Source organism: Saccostrea cucullata, unplaced genomic scaffold (genome assembly GCF_032062105.1).
Source record: "Saccostrea cucullata isolate Sc308-1 unplaced genomic scaffold, CSIRO_AGI_Scuc_v1 ctg359, whole genome shotgun sequence".
NCBI lineage: Eukaryota > Metazoa > Mollusca > Bivalvia > Ostreida > Ostreidae > Saccostrea > Saccostrea cuccullata.
The window spans coordinates 287,979-301,651 of NW_026935991.1; the positions used below are offsets into that span (position 1 = coordinate 287,979).

Genomic DNA, 13,673 nt, shown 5'->3' on the forward strand with positions numbered 1-13,673 from the left:
CCTGAAGGAATTCTAGGTCAAAATTTACTCAAAAGTCGATGCTTTCATAAATTTTAAACAAAATAAAAAAAAAAGTGAGCAAGCTCACATACCCCACGCTCCCCCAAAACTCAAAGTGCCGAAAATCCCGGAAAAAATAAAGGAATCGGAATTTCCTGATGCACATCTACATATTAAGTGTCAGCAAAATTTCACAATATTCTGTGCAGTTGTTAATGAGGAGTTGCGCTGACAAACTGTTCATCTCTATATTCAAGATATGGCCTTAATCTAAGTTGAAAAGTGCTGAAATTCCCCCAAAAAGTGAAAGAGTCAGAATTTCCTGGTAAAATATGCACAACTACACATTGTGTGATAATTATCTGCAAAGTATGACCAAATACTGTGCAGCGGTTATTATCCCCTCGCGCAACTAGTTGCGGAGGGAATATAGCATCGCGAATGTGCGTATGTGTGTGTGTGTTAGTGTGTTAGTGTGAGTGTGTTCGTTACACCTTGTGGGCAAGATTGACAAAGAACCTTTGCATTAACCATTCTCAGCCTTTACATACTTGTGTGGCAGTATAAAAGGACGAAGCCTATTCATTTTCAAGTTCATTGATGAAATATTTCTTTAGATATCGCGTTTTTACTGCCTCGAAACCTTGACATTTTATGTACGAGTTGACAATAATCATTTGTGGGCAAGATTGACAGAGATCCTTTGCATTAACCACTCTCGGCGTTTACATACTTGTGTGGCAGTGTAAAAGGACGAAGCCTATTCATTTTCAAATTCATTGATGGTATATTTCTTCAGATATCGCGTTGTACCTGTCTCGAAACCTTGACATTTTATGTACGAGTTGACAATAATCATTTCCGTTAGGGAACCAGTTTAAAAGCCGTGTCGAGTCTGTGGGAACCAGATTAAAAGAATTTGATGAACGTTGCAGTTTCATTACCAATTCGAACAAGTGTCTGGGAATTTGGGGTAAACGTTATTCCTGAAAGCTGTAAATGCAATCCACAAGTTCAATTAACCTCTCGATGTACATTTTTATTAAAAATGCATATTGCCTGGAACTGTGAGAAAATAATGAACTTTAATAGGTACCGTAGGTAAATAATTTAAATTACTGAAACTTATACATGTACTGTAGCATACGTGATATGTTTCTGCTAGGTATAAGGGAAACTGCCCAATTACGTATGCATATTATGCCCCCCGCCCCCACCCGACTAAAATTCTATGCAATTTGATTTTTGTTAAAAATAGACACCCCCACCCCCGATAATTTTGTTAAAAAAATAAATTGTGCTCAAAAACTTTTTAATATGTTGTATTAAACTTTATCACCCCAAAGTAGGTATCCTTGTTGTGCCCCCCCCCCCCCCCCCCCAACAAAGATGCTATGCACTGCATTTTGTTAAAAAAAATTTGGATCAACAACAACACCCCACTAATAATTTTGTCAAAAGTATGGGAGGTGATCCTAATGTTGCCGGTTTGAATCCCATGCACCGTGCGACGTGGAGACTGATCCTTCGAATGAGACCATGTAAACCGAGGGCCTATGTCCCAATAGATGCTGGCACAAAAAGGCCCTCACTGCTCAATGGCTGTCAGTGTCTATAATTATACTAGGAATGTGCAGCTCTTCTGACCGGCAAGCCTTCATATGAGCAAATAATTCCTGAGAAGGGCATTAAACAAAATACATTGTACTATCAATCTTGAACATGTTTAACGTCCCTCGAGAGAATTTATTGCCATTTCCAGTGAAGTTCCTGTCGCGAGGGGATGCTCCGCTTAGCGGTGCCCTTGTTAGGAGTTGCGCTGACAAAATGTTCATCTCTGGATTTAAGGAATGGCCAAAAAAGTCTAAGTTGAAAAGTGCCGAAATTCCTGGAAAAAAAAGGAATCGAAATTTCCTGGTAAAATGCACATCTACACAATGTGTGCTTGACCAAATTCTGTGGCGCAATTTATGAGGAGTTGCGCTGACAAACTTTTCATCTCTATATTCAAGGTATGGCCAAAAATCTAAGCTGAAAATTGCCGAAATTCCCGGAAAAAAATACAGGAATCGGAATTTCCTAGTAATATGCAAATCTACAAATTGTGTGCTAAATATCTGCAGAGTTTGTCCAGATTCTGTGCAGCGGTTTATGAGGAGTTGGGCTGACAAAAAAACAGGACTGACTGACCGACGGGTCAAACATTATACCTCACGCAACTTGTTGCGTGGGGTATAAATACGATTGAAAACAACTCAAGGACACTACTTTTGAAATCTGACTTTGTCTAGAAAAATTATTCTCTCCTGTAGGTCAAATTTTTTGATATTCACTATACATCTTTTTCGTGTACACATATACATACAAGTTCACTATACTCTCAGGATGTTTATGAAGATTATTATTGATGCACGACATTGTTTTGAAATATAAATCAAATACATGTAATTAAAATTAACAATACTTCTCGTAGTTTTTCCTCTTCTTTTCATAATTTTGCGACAAGTGGGTAGTACCCTTTTTATTATTTCTGATATTTTTCGTCTGTAACCTCAGAAGGTGCAGTGTACAGAAGAAGTGGGCAGTGCCCTTTATATTATTGTCGATATTTCATGTTCTGCAACCTCAGAGGGTTCAATGCGCAGAACATTTTGGGTAAAACATGGTAAATTATGTAATACACAAACTTAGGTCAACATACTAATGCATCGATCTCGAATTTTGATTTATTAATTTACTACTAATTCAAACACTGAATCGAAAAACACAACACATTGCAATTTTGTATGTTAATCAGAAGTTGGTTACTTCGGTTCTAGGGTCCGCAAGACTGCAATACAATCAAAGAAACATGCCTGTAAATACTTCATAGTACCGAAAGATCTATCTTACCATTAAGAACGGTTGCCCGAGTTGTTGGTGCGTCTGCTCTAGAGCAGAGGAGTAAGGAGTTGATCCTGACGTCATGGAATCGATTACCACTTTGGGGCGTGGACCTTTGGATTAAACCGAGGTTTTTTGTCGCAGTAGGTGCTGGCACGAAAAATGCCCCTCACTGTACAATGGCCCTAAATGCCGAGTATAGGTCAAAATTTATAGCCCTCTTACGTCAAGTGATGGGGAAAATTTCCATATGAGCGAAAAAGTCTCGAGAGAGAGACGTTTAACAACAAATAAAACCTTAAAGCTGAACACGGTTCGTAAAAGAAATTTGTTGAGGGCAGGTTCTTTTTAAGGATACCGCTGAGGTTCTTAAGGACGGGATGATAATGTACATGTAGTTACCAGAGGGACCCTGCCGCTGTTGTCTTTCTCCCTGTAGCGTAATTTATACATAGGTTTTGTCTGTCATGTCCGATTGATGGCAATTTGTACGATGCGGGCATTGCAGTCTCTCTTGCATATGTGGAATTTTAGGAGACCACTTTGTTCCTTATATTTGGCAAGTGATGAAAAATGCGCTGGATTCTAGTGGCTAGACCCTTAGGCACACCCTTAAATGTGTTTGGGGGATGACAGCTAGTCGGCATACGATATAGATGGGAATCGGTGGGTTTCGTGGAGACTGAAAAGTGTTCACCATCAATTAAGGTAGATGTTAGTATCAACAGAAATTTCTTGTATTAAAAAAAGGTCTTCAAAAACTTTCGCCTATGCTCTTTCCTTATACATGATTAATCAAACACCTGACGCCATTTTCACGTGTTTGACTCGCTGTCTGCATCTAGCAGTCATTCACCAAAACTAAGTAAAAAGTAAAAATTAATGTTCTTTCCATCAAAACAATGAAAGTTTGTAGAAATGTTGATTAAAATATGAAATGTAATAACAAATAAATGAATTGATGTGAAACATGAACAGGAATGCAATAACATAATATTATACAGGAGTGAATTTGCTCTATTGCGAGTCAAATTTATTTTTTATGCCCCTGTAAACGAAGGTTCGGGGTTATATAGTTTTTATCGTGTCCTTCCGTCTGTCTGTCTGTTGGTCTGTTTGTCTGCAAAAACTTGAACCTTGTCCATAACTTTTGATTTAGTGGAGCTATGACTTTATATTCCACATGTGTATTCCTTGTGCCAAGACCTTTCTTTACTTACTTACTTATCCCCTTTGCCCCCGATAGGACATAAGGCTTCTACAAGCTGTATCCATCTTCTATCCTTTGCCACATACTGTACCTGCCCCCACGAGTAGCCCATTTCCTCTAACTCTGATGTTCTGGTTCTTCTCCATGTTGTTCGTGGTTTACCTCGCTTCCTCTTTCCAGATGGTGTCCAATGTAAGGTTATTTTGGGTATCCTGCCCTGGGGCGTTCTCATCACGAGTCCCAGCCATCTCATTCTTCTTTGCTTGATTTCTGTTGTTATACTCGTGCTTTTGCTTTTCTTGTGCAGGTCTCTGTTAGAGATCTTGTTTGGCCAGAAGATACGGTTGATTTTTCGAAGACAGTTGTTGTGGAATGCCTCTACTCTTCTCATGTCGCTGTCAACAACACGCCAGCATTCAGACCCATACAGGGGAACTGATTTGACATTGCTGTTGTAAAGTTGGAGTTTTGTTCTCAGACTGTAGTTGTTTGACTTCCAGATGGGCTGAAGTTGGGCAAATGCTATCTGTGTTTTACTGAGACGTGATTTTATGTCTTTACCAGTGCCGTTGTCCTTACTTGGGATACTGCCAAGGTAGGTGAAGTCCTCAACTTCCTCAAGTGCCTCTCCATTTAATGTGACAGGTTCTGGTGCATTGATTGTCATTACCTTGGTCTTCTTGGCATTGATGTTAAGCCCAGTTTGTTTGGCAAAGGAGTTTAATTTATCAGTATTTTCTTGTAAGTGGATGATGTTTCCTGATACTTCTGCCAGATCGTCTACAAAGTCCAGGTCTTCTAAGTGACTGAACATTGTCCATTGGATACCCCTCATTTTGTCATGTGTGGTGTTTCTTTGGATCCAATCAATGACCATAAGGAAGAGAATTGGTGATAGTATGCATCCTCCAGATTTTACACTGAAGGAACCCGATATTCCATTTTCCATGATGACACTACACTCGAAGTTTGAATAAAATGTTTTCATGATGTTGCAGATCTTTGCTGGTGTTCCGTATACTCTTACTATTTTCCAAAGTGTTTCCCTGTGCACACTGTCAAAAGCTTTCTTAAAATCAATGAAATTGATGTACAGTGGCATTTGCCATTCAATACACTGTTCTATAATGTTACGAATGGCAAAAATTTGGTCTATACACCCTCTTCCCCTAATAAATCCAGCTTGTTCCTCTCTCAGTTTCTTTTCGATCACTTTGTCTATTCTGTATAGCAGTATTTTAGAGAACACCTTACTGGGGACCGAGAGCAGTGTTATGCCTCTCCAGTTGTCACAAATTTGGAGATCTCCCTTTTTTTGGAAGCTTCACAATGAGTCCTGGCGCTTTTGATGATGTTGCAATATCTGATTTCAGCATGTATGCAGTCATTGCCTGGGGATTTACCATTCTTTAATGCTCTAATACAGTTTTGGACTTCTTCGAGGGTTGGTGGTTCCAAGTTTATTTCTAAGTCTTCAACTGCAGGGTCTGGACTCGCTGGTTCATCGGGTTCTGGGCAATTTAGTACTTCCTGGAAATATTGTACCCAACGGTTGGCTTGTTCATGTTCTGTTGCCAGTGGGTGACCATATTTATCTTTCACAAGAGCAGGTTCGGTTGTAGTGCAACCACATAACTTTTTTGTTATTTTGTAAACAGTGCTCATTTCTCCATGTGAAGCAGCTCGTTCAGCTTCTTGTGTCGGACTGTCAACATACATTCGTCTATCCCTCCTAGCACTTGGCTTGACATTTCTATCCTTTTCTTTAAAGGAAGCTTGTAGTTGTTCTTGTAATCTTGCAGACTTGGTACTGATAATTTTCTGCTTTATGTTCTTTCTTTCACCTATTTTTTCCCATGTACCAGGTGTTAGGCATTCTTTGTACTTTTTGGTTCGGTAGCCTACAGTTTTTTCGGCGGCTTCAATATACACTTTCTTAATCGTGTCCCACCTTTCTTGAAGACCTTTCTTTGGGTACCACCAAATTTGACCTTGGAGTTTGACCCACTTTTACACAAAAATTCCAAACTTTTACTTCGGCCATGTCTTTGAACTGTAGATATCAAGACTTTTATACTTCATATATATATTCTATGTGGAAAAATCTTTCATTGGATACCAACAACCTTGACCTCGGAGAGTTACGTACTTATGAAAAAACTTTAACCTTGGCTATAACTTTTGAACGGTAAGGGATAGTGCTTTCATACTTAAGATATGTAATTCTTGTGAGAAGACCCTTCATTGCATACCAAGAACTTTGACCTTGACCTAGGAGTTTGACTTCCATACTTCACTTATTTATTCTTTGTAGAAAGACCTTTCATTGGATACAATTACTTTGACCTTTTGACCTTAACCTTGGAGATTTACGGACTTGTGGAAAAACCTCAACCTTGGCCGTAACTTTTGAACGGTAAGGGAAAGTGCTTTCATACTTTACATATGTAATCCTTGTGAGAAGACCCTTATTTAGATTCCAAGAACCTTGACCTTGGAGTTTGACCTATTTTAAAAGCAAACGTTGACCATAACCTTTTAAGGGTTTGGCTAGTGCTCTCATACTTTACATATTTAATCCTTGTGACAAAACCTTTCATTTGATATCAAGAACTTTTACCTGTTGACTTTGGACCTTGAAGATTGACCTACTTTTTAAAATTTTAACCTTGGCCATAACTATTGAAGGGATAGGACTAGGGCTTCCATACTTCACTTATGTATTCTTTGTGGCAAGACCTTTCATTGGATACCAATTACCTTTTGACCTTAACCTTGGAGATCTCCGTACCTATGAATTTTTTTTAACATTGGCCACAACTGTTGAACCCTTTATTGAATACCAAGAACTTTGACCTTGACCTTGGAGTTTGACTTACTTTTAAAAATCAAACCTTGATCATACCTTTTGTATGGTTAGGGCTAGTGCTTTCATACTTTTTAAATTTAATCCTTGTGACAAAACCTTTCATTTGATATATAAAAAACTTTGATCCTATGACCTTGACCTTAAAATTTTTAACCTTGGCCATAACTTTTGAAGGGATATGTCTAGGGCTTCCAAACTTTACATATGTATTCTTTGTGGCAAGACCTTTCATTGGATACGAATTACCTTTACCTTTTGACCTTCACAATTTCTGTACTTATGAAAATTTTTAACTTTGGCTAACTTTCAGATTTCACAATTGTGTTTCCAGTGAGAATACCCTACTTTGCATTACCAGTTTATGAAATTTGCATTGAAGAAAATTTTAATCTTCGCTTTGTTGCCATACGGGGGCATCAATGTTTCACAAAAAATCTTGTTTTAATTTGGGGCTGGTATCCAAAAAAATTCATTTTTAGGTCACCTGAGTAAACTCAGGTGACATATTGCTATCCGTTTTCGTCCGTCGTCGTGCGTTAACATTTGAACATTTTCAGCTTCTTCTCTGAAACCACTGAACCAGTTTCAACCAATTTTGGCATATAGCATCTATGGGTAAAGGGGAACAAAAATTGTGAATTTCATGGTCCCTGGGGCCTGGGGGTGGGAGGGGCAAAACCACTAATATTAGTGTAATCTTCTTTACTTCTGGATATCAAGCAGTCAATTGCAAACTGTTGGTATAATTGTAATCAGCATTGAGTCCTCTACCAAATTTGTGAATTTCATGGCCCCAGGGTCAGGGGTTCTGGTACTAGGGCGGGGCTAAATAGGTTATATAGTAAAAATGCATCATTTCTTTGAAATTCTTCTTTTCTGCTCCTGGGCATTAAATAAACTAACCAATTGCAGAGTTGAGTTGAAAATGACTGCCTCCTCCAAAATTGTGAATTTCATGGCCCCAGGGTCAGGGGGTTCCAGTGGTAGGGCGGGGGAAAATAGATTATATAGTGAAAATGCATAAATTCTTTGATATTCTTCTTCTCTGTTCGTGGGCATTAAATAAACTAACCAAGTGCATAGTTATGTAGAATAAGGCTGCCTCTTCCAAAGTTGTGAATTTCATGGCCCCAGGGTCAGGGGTTCTCGTGGCAGGGCGGGGTATATAGATTATATAGTGAAAATGCATAAATTCTTTGAAATTCTTGTTCTTTGTCGTTGGCATTAAATAAACTAACCAAGTGCATAGTTATGTTAAATAAGGCTGCCTCTTCCAAATTTGTGAATCTCATGGCCCCAGGGTCAGGGGTTCTATTGGCAGGGCGGGGCTATATAGATTTTATAGTTAAAATGCATAAATTCTTTGAAAATCTTCTTCTCTGCTCCTGGGTATCAGATGAGCTAACCACGTGCATAGTTATATTGATAAAGGCTGCCTCTTCTTAAATTGTGAATTTCATGGCCCCACGGTCAGGGGTTCTAGTGCTAGGGCGGGGTTATATAGATTTATAGTAAAAATGAATTTTTTCTTTGAAAATCCTCTTCTCTGCCCCTGAGTATTAAATAAACTAACCAAGTACATAGTTATGTTGAATAAGGATGCCTCTTCCAAAATCGTGAATTTCATGCCCCCTGGGTTGGGGGTTCTGGTGTTAGGGTCGGGCTCTATTGATTATACAGTGAAAATGCATAAATTCTTTAAAAATCTTCTTTTCTGCACCTGGGTATTAAACCAATGAACTATGTACATAATTATGAGGAGGAAGGATGCTTCTTTGAGATATGTGAATATCAGGGCCCCTGGGTCGGGGCTTCTTGTGTTAGGGCGGGGCTTTAAAGTTTATATAGTGAAAATGCATGAATTCGTTGAAAATCTTTTCCTTAGCTCCCGGGTATTATGCCAATGATTTTATCACATATTTATGCCGAAGAAATTTGCTTCATCCAAAATGGTTAATTTCTGGGCCCCTGGGTTAGAGGCAGTTGGGGGGGGGGGTGTACATAGTCTGAATATAATTTAATGCTTTGAAATCTGCACTTTGGTATTAATCAACAACATGATGAAATAAAATTTATAAAATTTTCAATATTTTGTAAGATGTGGCCCCAGGGTCAGTGGTTCCTGTGGTATGGGGTGCACAGCTGATACAGTGGAAATGCATTTTCTCTTTGTTACTCTGATCTACCTCTGGGTATTAAGTAACCGAAGCAAACATGCTAAGTGTATAGTTATGATAAGCAATGGTGCTTCTTTCAAAATTGTGAATTTCATGGCCTCTGGTTTAAATCACGAATCAAATTCAATTGTTGGAAAGTTGTTACATGATACTCAAGTGACCTATAAGGCCCATGGGCCTCTTGTTTACTATTTCATCTTTTATGTGTGAAACCTTTTAAAATAAACTCAGTCTGGAAATTTTTCAGTGATATTCTTCTTTAAGCCATGTCATCAGCCAAAACTTGTTCAAAACATTTCAAGTTTGCGTCAAATGCTAAGATTAAAAATATACTAAATGTAAAACAAATCACCTACATGTATTATGGTTCCAGCATACCCCCTCTCGGGGGATGGGGTTGGGTGCTTTAAAGGTTAAGTGTCATTTCATTCATTATAGGTTTTGTCCCCCGCTTTCGTGAAAGCGAGGGGACATTAAATCTCATTCGTCAGTCCGTCTATCACAAAAACTTTAACCTTGCCCATAACTTTTTATTCAGTGGAGCTATGACTTTCCTACATATGTATTTCACATGCTTATTCCTTGTGACAAGACCTTTCTTTGGGTACCACTTATTTTAACCTTTTGACCTTGAGTTTGACCTGACCTACTTATGCACAAAAATTTAAACTTTTACTTTGGCCATACCTTTTGAACGATAGATGCTAGGACTTTTGTATTTCACTAATGTATTCTTTGTGTCAGAACCTTTCATTGGATACCGACAACTTTGACCTTTTGATCTTGGAAATTTCCGAACTTAGGAAAAAACTTTAACCTTGGCCATAACATTTGAACGGTAAGAGCTAGTGCTTTCATACTTCACATATTTAATCCTTTTGACAAGACCTTTCATTGGATATCAAGAACTTTGATCCTTTGACCTTGGACTATGAACTTAACCAGAAGTCTCTGATGAGACTGTAGCTCTACTGGATTGTACATATAACAAAGGAAAAGTAGCACATGGATTTGAAATTTTGCAACAGGCAGCAATAAATAGAATTTATGTATCTTAATGTAGTCTACATGATTGCCAAATGGTATTGAAATCATACCAAAACTGTAGGAGGCGTAGCATTTTAAAGAAAATTCACAGACATTTCTATTTTTAGTAAACATGGCAATTCCGTTCATCGAAATCAAAAACCGATGCACTAAAGAACTCCGAACTCTAACTCTTGATTCCCGCCTACATTTTGCGCCCATTAATTTCAATATTAATGGAAATTTGGCCATTAAATCTTTGTTTAATACAAAGAACAGTTCTATGGTAATTTATTAATCATTTTAATTCCAGCGCTAGTTAGTAAATTATCATTAATTCCAGCTCTTGAAAAAAGGGGGATAGACGATATTTTCTAGTGAAATCGAACTTTCAAGAATCACCCATTTTGAAATAGTCTTAAATTGATAAAATGTATCTCATATTTTTTCTTATGTTTTACGCAAATAAATAAAACATATAAATTGATAAAATACCATTATTTAGTTGTAAATAGCTTTAAAATTGGTGAAAATTCAGCATTTTTTTGTTTTTTGTCTAGAAACATATATTCCCCCCTGTGAAACACAAAAAGCTTTGGCATAAATTAGTAAAATGACAGTCCATATTACCTGTAAAAAGGAATTTTTGTTTCACGGGGGGGGGGGGGGGAAGGGAGATGTTTCAAAAATATTTTCCGTTGATTTCTATAGTGAAAAACACAGGTATCCCAAATAAGTAACGTTTTATGAAAATTCATATAAATATCTGTAAAAATTTTGAAAATCTTTCGAATATGTTAACTTTTGAGAATTGACTTAGAGAACAATACTGTCGTTCGTAGTTCTTATATATCTTAGTGTAGTCTACTTTTGTGCCAAGTAATATTGAAAGTGGACCAAAACTGTAGGAGGAGTAGCATTTTGAAAAATTCTTTACAGACAGACAGATGGACGGACGACGGACACCTTACTATCGCATAAAACTCTTCTGGTCTCTGACCAGTAGAGCTTAAAACTTTAACCTTGGCCATAACGTTTGAAGGGTAAGGGCTAGGGCCTCCATACATCAAGTATTTAATCCTTGTAACAAGACCGTTCACAGGATATCAAAAGGTTGACCCCTAGACCTTGGACTTGACGTACTTTTAAAAACTTGAACCTTAGCCATAACTTTTGAACGATAAGAGCTAGGCCTTTCATACTTCACATACGTACAGTGTAATCCTTGAATAAAAGTATGGAGATAACGAACAGTATTACAGATCAATAGTCCATAAAAAAATATCAAATAGGAGCAGAGCAAACACGGACCTCCAAACCATCAGAGGTTGAATGAAAGAAGACCTTTCATTTGATAAGAACTTTGACCTTGACCTTGGAGTTTGACCTACATAATAAAAACCTTGATCGTAACTTTTGAAGGGTTAGGGCGAGGGTTTTCATACTTCACATATTTAATCCTTGTGACAAGACCTTTCATTGGATATAAAGAACTTTGACCTTGGACGTTGACTTACTTTTCAAAAACTTTAACCTTGGCCATAACTTTTGAAGGGTTAGGGCTAGGGCTTTCATACTTCAAATATTTAATCCTTTTGAATAGACTTTTCATTTGATATCAAGATGTTGACCCTTTGACCTTGACCTTGGAGTTTGACCTACTTTTTAAAACTTTAACCTTGGCCATAACTTTTGAACGGTAAGAGCTAGGCCTTTCATACTCCACATACATAATCCTTGTAAGAAGACCTTTATTTAATAACAAGAACTTTTACCCTTTGACCTTGACTTTGGAGTTTGACCTACTTTAAAAAACAAACCTTGACCATAATTTTTGAAGGGTTAGGGCTAGGGCTTTCATACTTCACATATGTAATATTTGTGGCAAGACCTTTCTTCAGAAACCAACAACTTACACCCTTAGACCTTGGAGTTTGATCTATCTACCATAAATTTTAAAGGGTAGGGGCTAGGGCTTTCATACTTCACATATGTAATACTTGTTACAAGACCACTTGACTTTCACGATTGACGTTATTTTTTTTTTTAAATTCAACAATTCGGTGATAATATCTAAATGACATATGATATGGCGTTCATATTTGACACAATATGTCATGTTCGTCTTTTACGTCCCTCTCGAGAATATTTCACTTGTACGGAGACGCCACCACTTGCCGGTGGAGAGCTGCAAAGGAGAAGGTATAGTGACCGCTGAATCTGGTCCCTCATTTGAAGCAAAAAAAAAAACAACAAAAAACAGAACATATATATTACTGTAATAGTTTGTAGTTAAGAACTTAATTGATGCATGTTTTAAAACTAGCACTAATTTTGATTCGAAGCATACATGGAGGCCACAAGAGAGTGCAGAAATAGACACTTTTCCCGATTTTTCTCAATTCTGGTGGAGTTTCGTCAAATTTGAGATACTTTTCACTTCGGAAAGCAAAGAGCACAATCTTGCCTTTCTGAGATTTTTACACACAAGATGCATCTGATACTAGTGTATGAAATATATAAATTTGGAAGATAGTCAAGCTTGTGCTCTATGTTTTCTAATAGAAAATGTGCTGTAAAATTGTTTAAAATTTGCATTAAAATGAGAATATTTGGAAATTGACATATTTTCTGATAGCTCTATGTATCCAGTAACTTAGAACCAATACACATTTTGTGGCAGGGGTGATAAGTGAATTTCAATCTATAAATTTAAAGACACCCAAAACCAGGGACCAAAAAGAGGTCTTACCCTACCTTGTCCCCCCCCCCCTTTTTTTTAACCTACAATCTGCATTACAAGGGCTATTGATCTGTGAGGGATCTTTTATTTGCCAGTACCTATGACACTGGAGCTCGGTTTGTACGGTCTCATCCGAAAGACCGGTCTCTACGTCCTATTGTTGTATTCGAATCCGCGCCGTAAGGATCGACCTCTTACTCTGCAGCTCTGCAGCAGACGCTGTAACAATTGCGCCACTCGGGCGACTTCCCCCTTAAAGGATTGAGGGGCAATATGAAAACCATCTATCCTTCTGCATTTAATAATCCAGAAGTGAAAAAAATATTAGATAGATTACTTTAACAGGCCTACTGGTCCCTGCTGACAAAGCAGGTTACAACATTGTCTTCGATCGTAAGGTTCATAAATATTTGAAAAACTAGGATTTAAGGGGGCCGACTATAGTTTTATTATGCGAAAACTACAATAGCGAAACTCTTCATTTTTATACAATATATAACTTACATTAACTTCAGTGTACATGCAAAGTTTGAGGGAAATCTACCGTCCAGGTATTTTTGAGGGACCGTCTCAAAATACAGGTACATTTACTATAGGATTATATAGGAAAATGCCAATTTTTAGGGGTGTTGCTAAAACGCGGAACGGAAAACGGAACGGAAAGCGGAACGGAACGGAAAACGGAAAATATAATTTCAGATTAAATCATTTACAATACACAAATTTTATCAGAAAGGGTAAACCTGTGCATATTTAATCCCTCGT

The 13,673-nt window shown here is 37.7% G+C and overlaps 1 protein-coding gene across 1 annotated transcript; it reads right to left on the minus strand.

Annotated features, from left to right (window-relative positions):
* Positions 1-4,103: 4,103 nt before the first annotated feature.
* LOC134244449 (uncharacterized) lies at positions 4,104-5,042 on the minus strand. Its single transcript, XM_062726711.1, has one exon. The coding sequence runs from the start codon at positions 5,040-5,042 to the stop codon at positions 4,104-4,106; it is 939 nt and encodes a 312-aa protein (XP_062582695.1).
* Positions 5,043-13,673: the final 8,631 nt, after the last annotated feature.